This window comes from Peromyscus eremicus, chromosome 10 (assembly GCF_949786415.1).
Source record: "Peromyscus eremicus chromosome 10, PerEre_H2_v1, whole genome shotgun sequence".
Taxonomy (NCBI): Eukaryota; Metazoa; Chordata; class Mammalia; order Rodentia; family Cricetidae; genus Peromyscus; species Peromyscus eremicus.
Window position 1 is genome coordinate 30,078,519 of NC_081426.1, and position 22,387 is coordinate 30,100,905.

The 22,387-nt window shown below is 53.9% G+C and overlaps 1 protein-coding gene across 1 annotated transcript in view; it reads right to left on the bottom strand.

The window, feature by feature from the left end:
* Window positions 1-9,041: 9,041 nt before the first annotated feature.
* Sh3tc1 (SH3 domain and tetratricopeptide repeats 1) overlaps window positions 9,042-22,387 on the bottom strand; it is a 32,653-nt gene continuing 19,307 nt past the window's right edge. Inside the window, exons 12-18 of the mRNA XM_059275755.1 lie at window positions 19,426-21,105; window positions 16,349-16,529; window positions 14,612-14,762; window positions 12,933-13,055; window positions 12,206-12,356; window positions 11,114-11,310; window positions 9,042-9,402 (exon numbers count right to left, since the gene is read on the bottom strand). Coding sequence (XP_059131738.1) covers window positions 9,145-9,402; window positions 11,114-11,310; window positions 12,206-12,356; window positions 12,933-13,055; window positions 14,612-14,762; window positions 16,349-16,529; window positions 19,426-21,105 — 2,741 coding nt within the window. The 3' untranslated portion in view covers window positions 9,042-9,144. The remainder of the gene's footprint in view (window positions 9,403-11,113; window positions 11,311-12,205; window positions 12,357-12,932; window positions 13,056-14,611; window positions 14,763-16,348; window positions 16,530-19,425; window positions 21,106-22,387) is intronic.

A 22,387-nucleotide genomic window follows, 5' to 3' on the forward strand; every position in this document is an offset into this window, starting at 1 on the left:
CCAAATCACAGGACCAGAGAGCAGCTCTGAGGTCTGCCTCAGGACTCAGAGCATTAACTACTGCCCGCTCCGGCTTCATGGGTGTCACACACCTGGCCCTGGCCCCTTCTGACATGACCCCCAGAATCTCCCTGTCTTGGATCAGGACACTGATAACCGAGTCAGACAGCATGGTCTCCCTGGAGAACATTTATTGAGCACCATTGTATACACCCAGGATAAATAGAGACGTGTTTTTTCTGGTCTACATTCAAAATGTCAACTTTGTAAAGTGTCCTACACCTGAGCTTACACACCCCCTCCAAGTCACAGCCATGTCACCCCAAGCTGTGAGTGTCAAAACAAACATTGCCACCACCCAAGCTGCTGACATTCCGGCTGTGCGGTGGGAGATGAAGCCAGCCTCCCAAGAACTGAGGACAGGATAGGGCTTCCCATCTCTGTCCCTGTCAACTCGGGGGCACTGGCTCCCCCAGCTGTCCCCGTGTGCTGGGGAAATACCTTTGCCATGATGTCATCATTCCTCAGGGACAGAGCTGCTCTCTTGGGCAGTGTTAGCCCCTTACAAAGGGGGAAGGAGGTTTTGCACCCAGTGGGGGCTAGAGAAGGGGACAATTTATCCTGGAAGGGTCTCGGGAGAGAGTCCAATAGGAGAGGTCAAGGAAGGGGTCCTTCAGGATGGTGTGTGTGAGTGTTTGTGGATTGACTGACAGACCTACAATGTTTTAGCCTTTTCAAAAGCTTGATTCCCTGAGAATCCTCCCATCGTATCACATGCTTTGTAGAGAAATTGCTTCCTTCTGATTGCAAAGTATATAGTGCAAAATGCATATTTAGTTCACAGAAGTTGGATGATTCAGAGCTGTAGATGCAAGGAACAAACAAACAAACAAACAAACAAAATCTAACGTCACCCAGAAGCGAGAACCAGCTTTGATTTTCTTCTCCTTTTGGCTTTTTTCAAACGCCTCACAGGAGCATCTGGGAGATGGTCTGGTGGGTGAAGTGCTTGTCCTGGAAGTGTGAGGGCTGTAGTGTGGAGCCCTGGCGCCTACACAAAAAGTCAGGGAGGCCTGGTGGCTACCTGCAATCCCAGCGCTCCTGATGTGGAGACAGGGCGTGCCTGGAGCAAGCTGGCTGGGGAGACTAGCCCAGTCAGTGAGCTCTGGGTCCAAGTAAAGGTTCTGACTCAGTAAATAAAGTGAGTGACCAAAGAAGATATTTGACAGCAACCTGACCTACACACACACACACACACACACACACACGTACACACATGCACACACACACACACGTACACACACACACATACACACACACACACACACGCACACACATACATTTACATACATACATACATACATTACATACATACCTACACACATGCAAACATGCATGCACAATCGCAATCACAAACAAAATCCTTTCAGGTTATATAAAAGTGGTGCAACCATGGAGGAGAATGGTTCACAGGCTGCTCAAACGCTGCCCGTTTGCTGAATCCCAGCCACTCACTCCAGAGACTTGTCCACATGACAGCTGGGACAGGATGACTCGCCGCACATTCATTTGTAACTACTGAAGACTTGCCCATTGTGTCAAACTAATGCTGAAGCAGCTATGGTCTGTCCCCAGCATGCCACAGAACCACGGCTGCCGTCAACAGGAAGAAGAGCGTCGCTGGCCCCCACAAGCCTGGCATGGGTGCAAGGATTCAGTGAGAGAAGCCTGTGTGCCATCCCACTGCATAGCTTGAAATGGTGGCAACGAGGATGCCAGGGATGGCTGGAGGCACGTGGCTGCCAGACATGTCTCTCATCTGTGGCTGCCACAGGAATCTACTGAAATGTGGTCCATGGAGTCATAGACACTAGTACAAGGACATCAGCACCTGATGTCCCTGCTGTACCAGGTTACATAGCATGTAGTCTTGAGGGACGCTGAGAAAAAGGCTTGCAGGACCTCTCTAAACTGTTTTGCAAATCTATAACTATTTCAAGATTAAAAAGTCAGAGTGGTCCTGATTTGAAGACGGAAGCCACCCCAGGGATAGCAAAGATAGGCAGGCAATGGAGTCTGGGTGGCTGCCCCTGGTAGGCGGAAGGACATGAGCACCTGAGCGGGGAGCTGTGCCTGAGGCAGAGGTTCGTGGCTGGAGCTAGAACCCTGGGGGAAGGACAGGGGAAGCTTGCCAGGGTTCTCCCAGGCTGAGCCTGCAAGAGAACAAGAGGGAGGAAGCTCCCTGACTAGAGCACATGAGGAGGAGGTGTCACCAGTCAGCGAACACAGAGTCTTTGTGCCCCTTCATTTCTCACAGTCTATTTGTTCCTGCCGGGGCCATCTTGATGCATCGTCGCCATGCTGAACGTGATCTTGAAAGGACATTTGTCATCCCTCTACCCCTATTCATGGTGCTGGGCAGACACACACTCAGGCCATGGGCAGGGATAGAGGACAGAAGAAAGCCAGGGAAACTCCTGCTACTCCGTCAGCGTGACTCTTATCTTCCCCCAGTGACCCCTGGTCAGCATCAGCTCACTCTCCAAACCCTCCCATCTGGCAGCCAGCTTGATCAATCCCTCCATGCAGCCCACTCCGCAGGCACGCCCTGAAACTCATTGTCAGCCAGGAGTTACTGGTGCAGTCTGGAATCCCCTGCCCGCTTCTGTCTCTATCCATTCACCCCTGGCTCTCCCAATCACATCCTGAGTCCTGGGGTTATGTGGACAGGACCAAGGAACTGGGGTGGCCCAAGAGGTGGGAAACATCTAAATGTCTAATGCATTCTAAGTCCTCACTGGACTCCAATTTCTTCTGTGGCTCAGGGGTCCAGGCAGGATGTCCACTGTGTTCTCTGTGCCCTGTGTCCTGTTGTCTGTCTGCATGGAAGGGGGCATGCCTTCTACACGGCACCCGCACTTCAGTCAAACTCTAGACCAGGAACTCAGGTCTAAAACTGGGCTGTGTGACCAGACTGGGAACTGTTCCCTGAACTGCTACAGAATGACCCTCGGTGATCTTAGGCCTGGCCTGTCTGGAGCCCCCAGAGAGTACCGTATACTTTTGGAACACACTTCTGTTCACAGACTGGGATCTTACAGCCGAGTAACCAAAGGGTCAGAAAGGAAGGCAGCCTGCCTGGCCACCGGCAGAGTGTCTGGTCATTCCAGAGATAGCCAAGGGTGTGCTGGCCTGTCAGCCTGCAGAGCTTGTGGCTGTGTGGGAGCCTTATGGATCTCCTTCTGCCTGTGTGCCGGGGAGAGAATGGCAGGTGTTCATGTGGATTCCATGACTGGTCAGAGGGAATTGATCCTGGCATCAGTGCTCAATATGGAAGACCCTGGTTATGGGGCTAAAGGGCAGAGCTCCAAATCATCTGCTGAAATCCTGATCTCTAAGGCAAAGGTACCAACCAGGAGGGGTACTTAGGGCTAGAGCAGGCCTAGAGGGTGAAGGGGTATGGGACACAGAAAACCTTGCCCACTGCACCTTGCCATTGCCCCACAGACAGACAGAAGCCGGGGCCTGTTGTTGGTCATCCGTGCTGACCACGGAACCAGGTCACAATAGCCACAATAGGCAAGATGGATTTCTCACGTAGTAGAACATTATGAGTATTTAAACAGAGAAAAGAAACAGGCCTAGGTGGGTAGGGTCAACAGAGGGCCTAGATGATGAGGGGAGTATTGGTGAGGAAGAGAACTGCTTACCCCCCACCCCCACACACATACCCTGTTCCCACTGGCAACCTTAGACAGACAGCAGGAAGTTGACCCAGGAGCCTGAGCAGCTCAGATCAACCATTGGGGTGATCCAGCTTATAGGAAGACATTCAGGAGCAAGAGAGGCTTCATGGAGCCTAGGAATCAGAACTTGGGAGTCTGTAAGGGGCAGCTGGTAACTCCCCAGGGCTCCAGCCTTGGCTAACTGCTGGTGAGAAGAAGTGGGCTGGTCCCCCCTGGTGTGGGAACACCATAGTCAGAGGCTGGGCAGCCGCAGCTGTGTGATTGGAGATTCTTCACTCTTACACAGCCTCAGTGACCACCATAGAAGGGTCTGATGAGGCTGACCACACAGCACTAAAAAGATATGTGTTTACATTGCCTGAGAAGTAGGGAGCACTTTGACTGTACGTGTGAGTCCCTGACTGCTGGAGCCAGTCAGAGTAGGTTTTGCAGAAGATGGGACATTAGAGCTGGGTATAGAAGTTTTCCACACAGCTTGTCGGACAGCCTTTAGCGTTTAGTCCATCCCTCCCTTCTGGACCCATCATCTGAGCAGGTAACACACAGGGAAAGGACATGGTTCCCTTGTCTGATCTTTTTGGGTCTCAGTGTGTACTCTGATCATACACCCATCCACGTTGGCCTCATTCCATCAGGTAGGGGGCTGGTGCCTTAGTAGGTGAGCTGGGAGCTGCTGGTTACAAGGGACCCTGCTTGGCTGGGTCCTCAGAACCACCCAGTGAAGCCTTGCTCCCCAGGTCTTTCTGAAGTCATGGAGGCGGGAGCTGAGGAATTCAGTACCATGCAGCCACTCACAAGAGTACAGCAGTACTCAGGGCCAGAGGAGCCCCTCCAGGGAAACGTCAGATGAGGGAAGAAGACCCTGGGGGCACACAGGGGACACAGTGGCATCCCATGACTCTGTGGACCCTGGCTATGTGGAATGGTGGACACACAGCAGCTCAAAGGTGCAGGGGTGAAGAGAAGGGGGGATGGATGCTTCGGAGCATCTACTGAAGGGAACTCTGTTTCTAAATACTGTCTGTGTCTGGGACCTACAGGACCCTATGACCTCTGCAAGGGGAATGACCCCTCCAAGCCATGTCCCGTCCCCCATTGTGATATGGAGCCCACCCCTTCCCACCTTCTATCAGAGTCACCCTCACCTTGCAGACAAGCTTCCCCAACCCCAGCTCTGCTGCCTCTACCCCGCCCCACTTCCAGATTCCTGACTTAACATACTACCACTCTACTTGGAGTCACCCTGCCAAAGAGCCAGAGTGGCCCTGGAGATGCCAAGGTACCAAGACTACCTTACAAACATGATCCTTACCAAACCTCCCTTTTTGGAGCAAGGCCGACTCCTAGGTAGGTGATGGCCTGGGTCATCCAAGCGGCCTTGACTGTCTTCCTGTGTCCTTGTTCGAGTGAGGAACTGGGAGACACTCCCACTCCCCGAACATTGAACATTTTTGGGACTGGAGGGACCCAGAGACTGGAATGGTACTGCCAGCAGAGGTAGCTGGAGCCTCCCAGAGCTGGTGTGCTCCGCACAGCTCTGGCCTCTGCACTCCCATGAGCTGCTGCTCAGGTTTGCCCAGAACATGGCACAGGAGCTGGAGTGGGATACTCTGCCCTTCCCAGCCACCTCCCTCCTAGCCTCAGCTCCCAGGGCCTGTTCACCACCACCTCTGGAACACCCTTCATCCCCTCCAGCTGCCGACCTCGGAAGCTTGGGGCTGGGATTTGGAAATGTTCAATTGTCCAACATAGTTGATACAAGCAGCCTGTGGGCTCTGCCCTGGCAGAAATTCAACCAAGGTGGCTCTTCTAAGCCTCTCAGGAAATATAGATCACATTGATGTACCCCAGACATATGGCCTGGAGGGCAGCCTCCAGACTTCTGGGAAGAAGACAGGTCTCACAGAGAATCCTCCAAGCTGCCTCCTCCTGCCTCTGGAAGCCTCCTGACCTCCTCACAGATCACTTCTTCAAGGATTGAGCTGTGCTGGCCATCACAGGGGGTACTTGAGACCCAACTGACACACCACAGTCAGAGGAAAGCGCCAGGGGTCTGGGGTGCCAACAACTTCCTATGGTTGCGGCTCCTGGGGTGTTCAGGGAGAAGAGACTAAATAACAGTGGGGGTGCAGGGCAGGGCAAGCTTGTGAAGGAGCTATTGACATGGGGTCATGTGGGCTAAGTTGGAGCCCATAAGTCCAGGAGCATGAGCTGCTTGTTGGGGAGCATGAATGGTGGGTAGAATGTTGGCCATGTGTGGTGGCCTCTGTTGAGGCTGTTTGTAGTAAAATACAAGTGACAGGAGCACAGTCGTCAAGGGTTCACACCCTCCCAGGGTTCCCATGATCACGTCTGAGATGGGCTTCAGTGTTCCTGAGATGGACCACGACCCAGGGGAGGCTGACTTGCTCAGAACTATGTGGATTGGATGTTGCTGTACCGCAAAGGTCTGTGTACTCATGCCATGGTCCTCAAGGTGGCATTGCTGGGAGGTGGGGGTGCCTGCACCAGGGACATTGCGCGCTCTTGGGCTTAAGTGGGTTTTTTTGAATTTCCCGGCTGGCAAGTGGTAGGACTCTCAGTTCAGGTGGCTGCATTGCTGTTAATGGTTGAGAGCCAACATGGAACTGAGTCCTCTCTGGTGCTCACTCAATCTGTCCCCACAGAGCTCCTTACAAGGGGAAGGGAATCCCCACCTCCAGTGTGAACTGTTGAGATCAGGGCTAGACTAGCCTCACTTGGCCCCAGTACAGGCCATGCTGGGAATGGGTGTGCCTGCAGTCATCACTGAATGATGACCGCTTGATGGAGCCTTTATATTGGCCTCTGGTCTAGAAATGGCCATCTAGAGTGAGTTCATTGCTCAACGGCCCTTTTCCTAGGCCCCTGCGGCAGGCATGATGGGAAGGTGAGGGGAGCTGTGGAGGTTCTGGGAACAGGGTGAGGAGTCAACACCCACTGCCCTCCTCCTAGGATGAGCCTGTCTCTGTTCTCAGACATATCTGGAAGTCCCCCCTCCCAGGCTGATGGGTCCCCGCAGAGGTGTTCTCACCCTGCTGACAGGGTCATAGAGGCATCCTTGACCTCCAGGAGCCAATGCCCCTGCTCTCTACAGATATAAGCCTAGAATTCCTGCCTCCCTAGGACACAGAGGCTGTCAACCCAAGTCTGGTCAAGAGGACTGGCTTTGCAGATGCCACAGAGGGCAGGGAAGGCCGAGTGGATGCCGTTTGCACAGTAAAGCAACTCAAAGCTCTGGCCCAGGTCACACAAAGGGTCCTGGTGATCCTGCCCTCATGCCTGCTCAGATGCCTCAACACCTGCATCTCTCTGCCCTTGGACAAAGCTGGTACAGAAAGTGACTGTGCTCCCAAGAGAGTGGACACAGCCCTGCTGGGGTGAGGCCCCACAGCCTCAAACTCGGGCCATATTTGTGAAGGAAGGTAGTTGGATAGACTTGTCAGATATTGGGCTTCCTTCTAAAGTCTGAGCAATGGGCAATGGGCCTGCTGGCTGATGCATCCATCCCTCCTCAGGCCAGAGGATCCTAGACCCATGCTGATAGAAAAGCCCTAAGGGGTGCACCAGGCCTAGGTGGAACCTGAGAGCCCTAGCTTCCACGATCCACTCCTGCCCCAGCCGAGATTCTGCTGGCTGCTCTGTAGCATCATCAAGTATATGGTATGCATCCCATTGGGCACATGTTGTCTTCCTCTCTTGGGCTTCTTTGGTTACAGATGATGAAAGGGTCTGAGAGGTTAAGACAGTGGCCAGTGCTACTCAACCTTGGTGCAGCATGGTATGGCTATTGGGGCATCCTGGGATCATGAGGAAACAACCCTGTGTCAGGGCCAGCTCAAGGAGCACCCTAAACCTCATGAGCACCCTGCTACTCAAGCTCACCTCAGCCCCAAGGCAGGCACTTGGTTTCAGGGCTGACCAACCTGGGCTCAGAGAGATCTACTCCCAAAGGCCCTGCACCTCCAAGACAGCTGGCAGCTGGACACTCAGGCTCTGGATGACTCCTCGCTGAACGGCAGGCAGGTGATGGCCTCAGCCAAGTGTCCTTAGTTACCATGATGACTCTGGCTGAGCCCCGAGCGGATCACCATTATCTTTCATTTTCAGTACGCCTACCTCTTCCCCACTGTGGCCCAACCCACCAGAGAATGGGATTGTCAGCAACTGGCAGAGTTTGGGTCGGGGAGCAACTGGTTCTGGAAGTTCTCTGCTGCTCCCTGGTGGAGAGACAGAGAGGACCATCTGTTTCTGCAGGACTCTGGAAGGTGGACAAGTCTCCTTGCTTTTCAGCAAGGTTGTGAGGAGTGGACACCCAAGTTCCTGCCTGCAGTGTCCATTTTAAAGGGGGACTTGGGGAGAGTACAATGTTCTGGGATATACAGGGGCTGTGGGACACTGTGACACTGTCAACACCACCAGAAGCCATTAAAGTGAGAAATTTCCCGTATTTAAATATGACTGAAGGAAGGGCTTGGAGCACTGTAGGTCATTTTCAGTCTTCCTGTGCCATGGTTAGTAAAGAAACTGTCAGAATCACCTTGCCTGGGTTGGAGACTCGAGAGACACCAGAGGTCTTGGGGACCAGGTGACAGCAGAGGCCAGAGGGGAGCAGCCAATAGCAGGGAGAGTGGCCATGAGGCCATCACATTTACCAGGCAGCAGACTGCAGCACTCTGCAGGCCAGGTAAGTCTTGGATCAAGGGACACTGAGCAGGGAGAATCTTCGTCCTTTGGCCTGTGGCTCTCCTGACACCATCAGGGATGGAGAGGTCCACAAGATGCTCTCGAGGCCTAGGGGACCATGTCCCCGTAGGCAGGCAGGGAGGTCACTGTATTCGGCTCTGTGACTCATTCCTACCCTCTGTGACAATGGATAATCTGGGTCCCCACATCTCCCACTGCCAACAGGGGCAGGCCATCATGTCCTGAACAACTCTCAGGACATTTCAGTATTGTGAGGATGAAAGATGCATGCTTGCATCAGATACACGTGAGATCAGAGAGAGAGACAAGGCCACCTTTGGCCCTGCCAAGGGACTCCTGTCACCACCTTACCTTTTATAGACAAGGGGACAGAGGACTGAGGTAAGTGACTTGCCCAGGCCACACCATGAGAGAGCCAGCAGGTGGCCTTGCAAACACCTGCTGGGTTCAGTCTTCACTGGAGACAAGGTGAAGCCAGGCTGCAGTGTGGGTCAGGGAACTGGGAAGGGCAGAGCCTGTGCCCAATGGGACGCATATACCATATACTTGATGATGCTACAGTTGCTGAAAAATATTTACTACTGTTTGGTCCTTCCTTCAGCACACCCCTCTCCCTGAAACAAGTCATCCACACCCGAAGAAGAGTCCTCTTGCACAGGTCCTTCTTAGGTTGTCAGGATGGGTGGCCAGGGGCCAGCCAGAGTGCCCGGCCACAGAAGCGCTGGGGCACCAGGTTGGTCCTACGGAGGTTCAGTTCTGAGGCGAAAGTCCTTGCTTTTTGGTAGAAGAAGAGGGACATCTCACGGTCCATGAGGAAGTGGTGGTAGATGGTGGCCAAGCGTGTGTAGATCTTCAGCTGAGCTTTCTTGTGGCCCAGGTCCACGGCCGCTGCCAGCGCCAGCTGGTAATACCCAGCAGCATCAAATGGGTCCTGTGGGTAGATGTGTTTGACTGGGATTTAGCTGACTCACTGCAGTGGGGTGGGGTGGGGGTGGGAAGGATACCAGGAGCAATCCCCAAGGACTACACTACCCCAGGGTCACTCGGATACACCCACCCATAGTGCTTGACCCACAGGCCACATCAGGTAGGAGGAGGACATCCCGTCTCGCTCCATCACAATCACAGTTTAGCCTCTTTCCCCAACAAGGTTAGAGCTTCCTGGTCCTTGTGTTTGGGTGCCATTTTTTAAAACTGTCCCAACTAAGAGCACAGCAGCTTGGGGGCTGACTCAGAGCAGCAGCAGGCCTACCCTACCCCAAATATGACTCAGAGATCCAGGTGGCCTGGAACAGCATTATGGCTGTCCCCCAGGGCCTTCCTGTGCACACAGCTGTGTCCCTTTTCTAAAGTCTCCTTCTTCGTCCCGGATTCCAGAGCCTAAGGCCTTGACCTGTCGTGGCCTCTGCTTCTTCTCCCGTGAGCCTCCCTGATGTCTGGATCTTACCTTGCCTCAGCCATAGTACTTGCCTTCCTTGGGGGAGGTAGGTGCCCTGAGACTGCAGGGCCTCACTGGCTCTGGGGGCTTCCTGGCCCCATGTTGTTGGTTGGGTGATTGTGCAATTGGCCCACGTCCCTGGGAACTAAGATGAGGTGTGACACAGCTCACTCCCAGGTCATGTGCATCTTTGCCTCAAACTCAACATCCCAGTAGGATGCAAACCCCCTCTGGACTTTGGACCCACCCCACAGGAGTCTCCCGTCCTAGCTTCTTTTAGAGGTCTCTCCCCAGAAGAGTGACCTGAGGGGCTTCCTGAGACCCCACCCAGCCTGCCTCCCCTTGTTCAGCATCTGCGACATCTCCCTTGGCTGGCAACAAAGCCCAAGATGTGCTACGTCTCCTATTAATGTCTCGTCTTGTACCAGCCCCACAGAGCCAGGACCCAAGAACAGAGCAGAGTGGGCCATGTACAGATGGTGGACACTCCTTCCCCGGTCTCAAGGCCACCTCTCCCTAGCTAACTCTGTGACATGGGGGAGCGTGGGAGATACCACACCTCAGGGGGATAGAAGCTGTGGAGGAGAGGGCACCCAGCTGAGTGGGAAAGACAGCTGAAGTACATGTGTCTGCCAGCTCAAATTCATACATGTACCTGGAGCTGTGACCAGCAAAGACCCAGAAAGGGAGCCTGCAATCGGTGTACCCTTCGTGAACCTCAGTTTCCTTCACTTTGAGGCAGGATGGTAATATCTCCACCTACCCCTCCCAGATGATGAGGGACAGAAGCCACAGAATTCCAACAAGGAATTGTGGGAAAAGGCTGGCACTCCAGCTGGGCTTCCTGGAAGAGGCACCCGGATAGGGGCTGGATTCTGCAATGTGAGTCTCAGGGGCCATTGACATAAATGTCCTTGTCCCTTTATGTTCTTTTTGGGGGTCACCTCATCCAGGAAGCTCCCTAGCTCCTTTCCCACTGCTGGTATATGGTGACCCTGTACCCTCTCCTTGTCACATGAGAGGGCCAAGCCTGACCAGCACAAAACAACTAGCCCTGTCTGCTGACCTTGCTGGCTTCTCACAGCCAGGCCTTGCTCCCTGAGAACGTGGTGAGACCATGGCTGGGAGGCAATCACTGTCAGAGCAGACCGCACACTCAGGCAGAGCAATGACTCTACCCCAGGCTGAGCCCCTTCTTGCCCACCTTCAGGTCATAGAAGATGATGTCACCCAGCACCAGGTACACCTTCACATAGTACAGGGTCTCCTCATCGAATTCCAGGGGTGAGTTGCAGAGTGACAGGGCCTTGAGGAAGAAGTGCTCAGCCAGTTCCCCGTGGCCCAGCCGGTGGTGGAGGGTGGCCAGCCGGTGGTAGGCCACTCGCTCATTCAGGCGGTCACCTGGGGGTGCAGGTAGAGGGGCAGGTGTGGGGACACTGCCCAGTGGGGCAAGCCAGGCATGAGCCAATCAGGAAGGAGCATGCATGCAAATGCAGCAGCAGGCCAGGTAGCTGTGTACACTCACAGACTTAAACCGGGCCGCTCTAGCCAGTACTTTCCCTGGACTCATTTCCTCGTCTGTAAAGTGAGCTAACGACGGCTGCTCCCTTTCCCTTTCCAGATCTGGCAAAGCTGCAGGCCCACGGGCCCCACTTGGGGTCTGCATGGAGCTGCCTGGGGGTGCCTTCGGCGAGGCCCATGATCTATCTATGCATTCTCGGGCACAGAACTCTGGACTGGCTGTGGCTGCTGCCTTATATGTTCCAGCACAGTCTATCACCTTAGGGAGCCATGCTCAGAGTCCTGGGCCTCCCCCTGCAAACAGTTAACCTATGTGGGTGGACTTGAGTACCAGTTCACGGAGCCTGGTCTCAGCACTTTGAGTTCAGCTGCATTCCTCCTGCAGGCCTGAGGCCCCACTCAGGGTTCCCTCCCAGGAGGAACACAGGCACTCCCGGCCAGTGCTGGAGAGAAGGTAGCCGAGTACTAAGAAACAGGCTGCAGACAGTGAGGACAGGTGTGATGGGGAAGGGACACGGGAAAGGACAGCATACACAAGTCCACCTGTGTGGAAAGCAGCTGGGCAGCATGGGCTGCAGCAAGAGAGAGAGCCTCAGAGCTTTGCTCTCTTGCAGTTCCTGCCTGCTCTGTGCTCGGCTAGGGCTGGACACTGCCAGCCCAGTCAGCCTTCACAGGGGATGGGAGAAGCCGAGCAATGCCTGCTTTGCTCTGCAGACCTGGGGCTGAAGACCTAGTTGGATGGAGTGCGGAGCAGGGCCCAGGGCTGGGGACTCACCTAGGGTGATGCTGAGTGCTAGGGCCTCATGGGCGAACTCTAGGCCCTCCTGAGGTGCCTCCAGTGCAGACAGAAGGGCCACCAGCTTGTTGCATAGGCGCAGTTCTGCCTCTTGGTCTCCTACGGTCACAGCCAGGGGCAGCGCCTGGTCCTGGCCACATATTGAGATTAGGCTTCTGCAGTGTGCACCATGCAATACCTCCTGGGCCCACATGTGTGCAAGGAATGCCACCCCCCACTGTATGGTCTTGTCATGGGAGAGAGGATGGTTCTGTTCTGACACCCCAGGCTGGGAGTTGGGGTGACCCCCACCAAGTCATCTAGACCTTCAGCCTCAGACCAGCCTGTGCCCCTCTGCCCAGGAGTGGGACAACTGAGTACTCTACTAGAATGCATAGTGTGTGAGCCCAGAGCCAACTGTACACTGTCAGCCAAGAGGACCGAGGAGAAGTCCATGTCTTCCCTGGCACACTGTGTGTCCTTTTACACACACCTATGACTCTCTAAGCTCAGCTTCCTCATCTGTAAGGTGACAGGATGTCCCACCCAGGACTGCTTTAGATATTAGCATGCAGGTATGAGGCATATGCTGTGCTTTACAGAGGGCTCAAAGATCACTACACTGATACTCTCTACCTCCAGGTGGGAAGCCTCTGCTTGCCACACCTGTGCCCACCGAGGGACACCCATGTGAAGCACACATTACCTGCCTACGGTGGCCACTCACCCGGTAGAAAGACACAGCTTTCTCCCGCTCCCAGGTCCCGTTGAAGAAGATGTCGCCAGCTGCCTCAAACAGCTCCAGCCCCAGCTTGGGGTCCCCAGTATACAGGGCTGCGTTCTGTGCCACCTGTAAGGACCAGAAGTTCTCTGAAGATAGGACCCCCTAGGGAGGTCATGCCTCTAAGATGGGCAGCCTCACACTTGGTGGCACCAACATCTCAGTTTCTGTGGCTTTTTGGCTCTAAGGAGAGCAGCTTTCAGGACTTGAGGGCTGGGAAATATAGGTCCAGCTGCAGCCCAAGGGTCCAGCAGGTGTGGGCTGCCTAGGTGTCTGGCCTGCCCCTTATGTTAGAATCACAGCTTCCTGCCCCTACATTGCCTGTGGCTCCCACGGCATCCTATTCCTTCCTGACCCATCCATGCTCACTTTCTCTCCCTTCAGTGCCACAAGACAGGGCCTGATGCTGAGGCTTCTCTGCTGTGTTCAGGGATGCCTGCAATGCCTGGTGCACAGTAGATGCCCAATAAACACCTACTCAGTGATGAGAGAATAAATCTGCTCACTCTCCAGCTTCTAGGTTGGACCTTAATATTCTCTCTCTCTCTCTCTCTCTCTCTCTCTCTCTCTCTCTCTCTCTCTCTCTCTCTCTCTCTCTCTCAAGATTTATTTATTTATTATGTATACAGCATGTATGACTACAGGCCAGAAGAGGGCACCAGATCTCATTACAGATGGTTGTGAGCCACCATGTGGTTGCTGGGAATTGAACTCAGGACCTCTGGAAGAGCAGCCAGTGCTCTTAACCTCTGAGTCATCTCTCCAGCCCCCTAATATTCTCTTCTAACAAGTGGTGCTAGCTCCCCACCCTGATTCATAGCTGTTTGCCCTCAGGCTCAGCTGGCCCTGCCTACCTCAGCCCAAGGTCCCCTTGAGCCATGGGCTCCTTGATCCTAGACACTCAGTTCACAGTGCTGCTTCTGTGCTCCTTATCTGTCCAGATCACACTGTGTTTGGGAAGCATCACAGCTTTCTTAATAAACATGTTTTAGAGTAAATGTACCATGAGACACTGAAACAAGTTCCCCTGTGTACAAACAAAGTGGGCACAGTATCCCCACATACACCAAGCACTCACTGTGTACTGACAAGAGATGGGTACTATGAGGAGCCCGCCCTCTGTCCGGGGAGCTCAGATGGTTGTCAGATAGTCTGGGCATTGAGGGAGATTGAGGGAACCAGAGTGGGAAAGAGGCAGGCCCCTAGGACACAGTAAGTACACTCACCAGTGATGGATGGGTGAGCAGATGGACAAGTAGATGGATAGATGAGTGGATAAATGAATGAACAGGTGGGGGTGGGTGGGCAAATGAATGTGTGGTCAACAGGGAGATGGATGAATGGATGAGTGAATAAATGGGTAGGCTGGAAGGATGGATGGGTGGATATACAGGTGGATTGGTGGATGGCTGGGTGAGTGGGTAGACAGGTGGATGGGTGGATTGGTGGATAGGTTAGTAGACAGGTAAAGAGTGGGTAGTTAGGAGGGTAGGTAGATGGGTGGGGGTGGGGGTGAGTGGGTAGTTAGGCAGATGAACAATTGGGGGCAGGGCAGGTGACTGGGTAGTTAGGTGGGTTGGGTGGGGAGTGAGTGAACCGGTGCACCCCGACGGCACTGAGCGCACCTGGATGTACAAGTCCACCAGCTCATTCTGGCGCAGGATATAGTAGATCTTCCCAGCCTGCAGCCAGGCGCGTGCCTCCTTCTCCTTCTGCTGCAGGTCGATGAAGATCCCCAGGCTCCGTTTGGTGTAATCCAGAGCAGACTTGTAGGCCCTGGGGTCAGACACAGGCATCAAAACAGGATCTGCCTACAGAATGGTCAGGACCTGGGGGAATCCTCTGTGGGCAGCCTCCTGTCCTGCCCCAGGCACCCTGACTTGGAAAGACACGGAATTCTTCAGAGGAAAGACCAGCAGCTAAGTGTAAGTAACCCTATTTGTTCTGTCAACCCCCACATGCTGAATCCAGCTAATTTTTTTTTTAGCAACTAACATAAGCTAGAGTCATTTGGGAATAGGGCATCTCATTTGAGAATATGTCCCCACCAGTCTGGCCTGTGAGCAAGCCCATAGTGTGATTTCTTGATTGATGATTGATGTGTGAGGGCCCAGCCCATGGTGGGTGGTGCCATCCCTGGGCTGGTGGTCCTGGGCTCTATAAGAATGAAGACTGAGTAAGCCAGTAAGCAGCACCCTCCATGGCCTCTGCATCAGTGCCTGCCTCCAGCTTCCTGCCCTGGTTTGAGTTCCTGCCCTGACTTTTCTCAGCGATGGGGCTAAGATATGGAAGTATAAATGGAAATAAAACCTTTCCCCTCAAGCTGCTTGTAGTCATGGTGTTTTATCAGAGCAATAGAAACCCTAACTAGGGGCTGGAGAGATGACTCAGCGGTTAAGAGCACTAACTGCTCTTCCAGAGGACCAGGGCTCAATTCCCAGCTCCCTCAGGGCAGCTCACGACTGTCTATAACTCCAGTTCCAGGAGAACCTGATACTCACAGCAAAACATCAATGCACATAAAATAAAAATAAATACACTTAAAAAAAAAGAAGAACTGCCAAGTAAGACACAGTCTCTGTCTTTTCTGGACACCAGGGAGACATTGGCATAGGGCAGATTCAGATCCTAGGCCAGGGCTTCTCCAACTTGTATACACCTCAGCGGCACACAGGACAGCTCTCAGCAGCCCTGTCCCTGCTCTAAGTTTCTGACCTGAGGCCTCGCTGCGGCTGAGCACCTCCAACAAACTCCCAGGGAGATGGACCGCAGTCCAGGGACATACCCAAGAAGCTTTGATCTGGGTTGCTGGCTCACTGCTCCTGCGGTGAGTTTTGTGTTGGGACAGGAGCCTCTCCTGTTTCCTCACAGGCTCTCCCCTGCTCCGGTGTCCCTGCCTTAGGGGAGGTGTCATGTTGAGGATTTTACCAGCTTGCAGGCTAGGCAGAACTCCAGTGTTGGTCACACCCGAAATGTGACCCTGAGACCTGGCTCCAGGGAAGCTGGCTCTGCCCTCTGTGGTTAGGAGCCTGGAGAACATGTGACCATCACGGTGTGTCCAGTGGATGAATGACATCCCACTGCCCTGACTCCAGGCTGACAACTGAAAGACCAGGGGCGGGTAGAGGTCAGCACACAGCAGCAACCACACATGGATGGCTTTGAAATGCCTTGTAGAGGTGACCCTTGTGTAACCAAGAAAGTGAGAATGGGAGGGCTAGTCCCTTATCAGAGAGGCCTATGCTGGGACTCCTATGTCATGAACAATGAATGGAATGATACCGGCCCTGAGGGGTTGGGGCTTGGCTGGTTCCTTGGGGGGAGGGACTCCCCAGGCCTTCTGTGTGCCCTGCTGCTCTTACCGCTCGGTGCCCAGTGACAGGTAGAGCTGGCTGATGGCCTCCAGGAGCTGACCCTCCAGGACCTTGTCCGCTGTCCTGCGCGCCAGGGCCAGCTGGAACTCATGGTAGATGACGCATCGCACCTCGTTGGGCATGACCTTGCTGTAGAAGTGGCAGAGCTTCCGCACAGCCTGTAACTGACCTGGGTGGGGACAGAGAGAAAGTGTTACCCTCCTGGCTCCATCCCCTTTGGGGCACCCCAGTGCCTGTGTAGGTAGGGATTAAAGGTTCCGGTGTATGACTGCCTCTTCTTTACTTCCATAAGTCAGGTCCTCAAGAATGGGGATACTGACCCTAGAGCCAGGCTATGTAGTCTGCAGAATGGTACTCCATGAGGTTCCCATTAATTGACATACCAGGGAAGCCCATCGATAGTGCTGACCATTTCAACCAGTCCAGGGTAGGGTCCTGCGCAGGCTCTTGCCCTGCTCCACACCCACTGTTTCTGTCTTCCCACACTCTCCCCACCTCCACCCTGGCCTCATGGCCAGGGAAATGGCAGCTCAATATAGTTGGGCACATGGACGGTCCACAGCCAGCACCCTGCCTGGAGCCTGCCACATAGAATAATGAATTCAGCCCAGCTCAGGTACCCACAAGCCTGTGCTTCATTCAGGAGGCCAAGCTCCACACCATGGCTCCCTGGGCTATCCCAAGGCCAGGAAGGGGCTGGGAGCCATGAGGTATCCCCAACTGTCAACCCGGAAATCACACTGAGGCAGAAGGCTTAGCTGTGCCATAAGTCAGCCAGACCTCAAGGGCTTCTTTACAAGGGCTCATGAGGCCATCTCTAAAGACACGCACTAGCCAAGCCTCAGTAAATGTGAAAGTATGGCAGTCACAGGAAATATGTTCTTTTGCTACACAGCGGCAAAACTGAACTACAGAATGAGTTCAGGGCCAGGTTGGGCGACTTAATGAGACCTTATCATCTGTGAAAAGCAAAAAGAAGACTGGGAATACAGAATGATTACAGAGCATTTGTCTAGCATGCATGAGGCCCTAGGATGGTTCTCAGTCCTGCTGAGACAGACAAACAGAAATCACTAACAGTAGAACATTTGGTAAGTTCACGGATACATGGAAGTTAAGCTGCCCATTCCTGAATAGTCAGAGGTTAAAGGAAGAGACACAGGAAACAGAAGCATAGATGTTTAAGGGATGACTGGGTTGGAGACACGGCTCAGTGGTCCAGAGCACTGGCTTCTCCTACAGAAGACCTGTGTCTGATTCCTAGCACCCACATGGTGCCTCACAACCATCTGTAACTCCGGTCCCAGGGCATCTAAATCGGGGATCTGACACCTCTTTGGGTACCAGGCACACATGTGGTACACAGATGTATATGAAAGCAAAACACTTATACATGTAAAATAATAATAATGACGATGATGATTATAATAATAATGATAAAAACTTAAGGGATGTTGAAAAGCAGAGCTGACGGGAAAACTGATAGCGGTGAATGCTTTTGATGGAGATAGGAGGGAGGGGGAGAGGTGGGGAGGAAGGGAAAGTGAGGAGGGAGGAAGGGGAAGGGAAGGAGGGGGAGGGAGGGGGAAAAACCTCAACCCTCAATTCCCATCTTAATGAACTAATAAGGAACTGCTGGTGAGAGCAGGCAGACAGTAGAGGAAATTCACAAAACCAAAGTCTGATGCTTCGAAAGAATTATAAACCTTTCACCAGCCTGACCAAGAAAAGAGGCTGCAAACTTCTAAAACCAGAAATGAGGGGGCAGGCTGCTGACGGTCTCATGGAAAGGACCGGCCACTGTGAACCACTGCCCATCAACACATCAGAATGCTTCCCAGGAAGACACAGTGCCCCAACACCGGCTCAGTGGTGACCTGGCCTGTAACCCTGGAGTCATCCCTCAGCCTCCCAGGGGAGAAGGGACACATTTAGCTAGGTCCTCTGCTGCTGCTGTCTGAGTTTGAGGGGGCATCTGGGGAGGCCTGGCAGGGATGGGCTGGTGGCTATGTGGCCAGGTTGCTGAGGCTGTGGAAGTCTGGCCCACAGACAGAGGCTGTAACCTAAGGCTTCCTGGGGTCCTTCCATGCCAGAGTCTGTCCTGCCAAGGCCTTACCTGCTCTGCTGGACCCTGCTTCCCTCCTCTCTCCCTCTACACAATCATGTCCATGAGACCTCAAGGGTGGGTTAGGCCTCTGCTGGAGAACAGACTCCAGTCAGACCCACCTCCTATCCATCTTCTCCACAGCCATAGTGAGTGTTCTTCAGCACTTGATGGCGCTCCAGTCCTCTTGGAAAAGGGGCAAAGCATAGGCTGGGGTTCCTGGTCCATGCTTAACACCCCAGTCCAGGCTTACCATCCAATACTGCAAAGTGCATGGGTTCAGTCACCCTGCCCTCAGCTCCTTACCCAGCACTCCCTGCTTGGATAACCTTCCCTCAATCCTTTAGTCTCATACCAAAGAAGCATCCCCAAGTCACAGGCTGGAACAGAGCTGCCTATAAGCACACCACACCCATGACCCTCTCTATGGCTGTTCTGACCCGGCCATCAGTTTTCTGTTCAGCTCTAGACCCCAGCAAGAACAACATGGTCTCACTTGTGGATGGGGCCTGGATCACACCTGGATAAGGTCCCTGTGGGTGAATTGGATCTGTTCTAAAGCTCTGGTAACTTCTATAAAGAGGCCATGTGAGGTGTTCAGGGCTGGAGAAGACAGAACTGGAGGTCTAGCTCACAGAGCCCCAGGCTTGTGTTAGTACAGTGTCATATCTAAGGCAAGCTCCATTCTGGTGCTAGGGCAGGCATGTGGAGTTCTTAGAGTAAGATACTTTCAACACACTCCCCATATGTCATTATATACAGCCCAGCACGGGAAGAGGCTGCACCAAAGGTGGTAGCAGACACTTCCAGGTTTCTACTATTCAGTGGACAAACAGCCTTTGTCCTCTGCCTCCCATCCCAGGGTGCTCTGAGTTAGGAATGGCAGACACACTTTTTCGGAAGCCAGCATGACCCATGCAGACCCCGGGAGGTGTGGAGCGGGGAGAAGGGTGGTACTTACTCTCCAGATGGTCCATCTCCACAGCCACCAGAAAGGCCCACTCGTAGTAGCACTTGGCCTGCTGGGGGAGGGCCCGGCGGGTGCAGAGCTGGCCCAGCCACAGGAGAACCTGAGTGAAGTCCCGGCCACACACACCACTGGGCAGCTGGGAGAAGCGCCCCACCGCCTCCCGCAGGTAGTGTTGGGCCAAGCTACGTGCACCCGCTTGCAGGCACAGGGCCCCAAAGTTAGCCAGGACTACTGCCTGGCTCTGCAGGTGACCCTGGCTGTAGGCCATGTGCAGGGCTCGGAAGTAGCCTTCGGCAGCCTGCCGGGTCCTGCCCATCCTTTTCAGGGCCATGGCTGCCATGTTGGTCATCACACACTCCTGGTCCTTGTTGGCCGCAGCTGCATCTGAGATCGACTTCAGGATGTCCATAGCTACTAAGGTCTTCCCACAGAGCATGTGCAGCCAGGCAAGCGCCACCAAGCGGTCCACGACAGCGTGGACCCCAGCCGCAGTGTCTGCTTCTGCAGCCTGAGACATGAAGGCAATGGCCTGACTGTGCTGCTGATGGTGGCTGTACAGCTGAGCTAGACTGGCATAGAGAGGCCCACACAGTGCCTGTCCCATGCCCGGAGTGAGAGAGGCCAATGCCTGCCTGAGGTAGAAAGCAATCTGGGAGGGGAGGCGGTGGCTGGCCCTCCTTTGGCTGTTTGGCCCAGGAGCATTCTGGAGTACCAGGTCCACACTCCTCAAGGAGCCAGCCAATGAGCACCTAGTCCACACTGAGGATACCCTGAGGCAACTCAGTGCCAAGTGGGGCAGGCACTTCCGGCCATAGATGTCCGCCAGGAGCAGGTAACAGTCCTCAGGCCATGAGGCCTGCGGGGTCCCCACATCCCTGTTGAGGCGAAGCAGTCTCTCCAGGTAGGGCAGTGCCTCCTCAGGCTGCTTGAGGTGGGTGTAGTGCCTGGCCAGCAGGAAGCAGGCCCGGGCCTCAGCCTGTGGGCTGAGGCCACAGATGGCCCTGCGCAGTGCGTACTTCAGGAGCTCAGCATCTGTGCTGTATGCATGGCCGGGCGTCCCCAGAAGAAGGGCTGCAGCTTTGGGTGCCACCTGCACACACTTCTCCCCGTTCTTCTGCTTCAGATACACCGTAGCCAGGCTGGTGTAGACTGCCGCCACCAGGGAGAGGTCCCCAAAAGTACCCTCCAGAGCCCCCAGTGCTTCCTCAAAGTACACCCGGGCCTGGGATAGCTTGAGTTTTCGAGCACACAGCCGCCCCAGCAGAAGGCAGAGCCTGGCCAGGGCCATGCCCAAATTGACTTTCTTGGCAACTCCTCGGGCCTGTGCCAAGCGTCCGGCCAACTCCTCTTCATCATCAAAGCCACAGAGTGCAGTACCCAGCCAGGGGAGCGAGATGTCATACAGGCCCCGGAAGTGGGCCTCATAACCAGGGGCGTTCAGGACCTGCAGCAGCGAGTCTGGAGGCTCAGGGTCTGTCCAGTCATCCTCAGGATCCAGGCAGAAGAGGGGATCCTCAGTGTCTGGTGTACTCACTCTGCTGGACACTGCTCCAAGGCTCCAGGATACTGGGTCTTCAGGGTGGTCAGGGCAGGCCTTGCACCGTTCTAGAATGTCTTTTACCATGTGCAGAGTCTCATGTGGTTCTGGGTTCGGGTGATGTAGAGACATTTCTAGAAGTCACAGAAGGCCCAGTGGGATTAGCTTTGGACCTGAGTCCCAACTATCCCCCATCTCTGCCCCCACCTACTATTCCCCTAGCCTCATGTTCTGGATGACACTTTTCTACCCTGATTCCAGAGCACTAGAGGCTGAATCAGGATCAGTCCTGATTCTTCTTGTCAATTTTCCTACCCAGCAGCCCCCTCTCCTTGACCTGCCCTTGGACAACAGAGCTCAGAGACCCTACATGTCAGAGTATAGGGGTGGCTTGCAGATGGCCTTAGAAAGACCTGAAAGCCACCTAACCACCTGACCCACAGTCAGAGTCTGGCCGCAGGTGTGTGTTTCTGCAGGCCCCTCAGACTCTAGAAGCCATGAAATCTCTGACAGCCATTGGCACAACTAATAAGCATGGGCTCAAAGGCTGCCACATAAAATGGACAAAGTTAACCAGGCTGTATGGATCATAGCTCAGTGACAAACAGTGTACCTAAAATGCATATGGCCTGAGTTCAATACCCAGCAATACACACACACACACACACACACACACACACACACACACACAAACACACTCACGCACTCACACAGGAGAAGGCAGACAAAACTAATGACAATGATTGACAGTGAGGCTGAGGTCATTGGCCTTAGCTATACCATGGGAAAGGGACAGAGTCTCCTTGGGGGATGATTCCAGGGAAGGTTTACAGATTGGCCCTTGAGCACAATCTACCGCCACCTGCTAGCAGGACCTTGGCTCAGACGGGCTCAGATCCAAAGCCACACCCCTCCATGGGGCAGAGCAGACACCTATTTCCTGCTGGGAAAACCCAAGCTTTACATGGAGTTATTTGAAAGGCAATGAGAGAACAGAGGCTCTGGGGCTCCTCCCCTGGGATGAAACAGCCTCTTTGCTCTCAAGTTTGATAGTTCAAATATGCTCCAAACATGTGCTGGAGAGATGGCTCCGTAGTTAAGAGCACCTGCTGTTCATCCAGAGGACACAGGGTTGGTTCCCTGCACACATGGTAGCTCATAACCATTTTTAATTCTAGTTCCAGTGGGGATCCATTGCCCTTTTCTGGCCTCCATAGGTGCCAGGCACACATATCATGCACACACATACATGCAAACACTTATACACATAAAATAAAAATAAATAAATCTTTAAAAAAATATGCTCACACAATCTGAAGCCAGATGTGGTAGTGCACACTTATGGTTCCAGCACTTGGAAGATCAAGTGGTCAAGGTTCTCTTTTGCTACACAGTGTGTTTGAGGCCAGCCTGAGA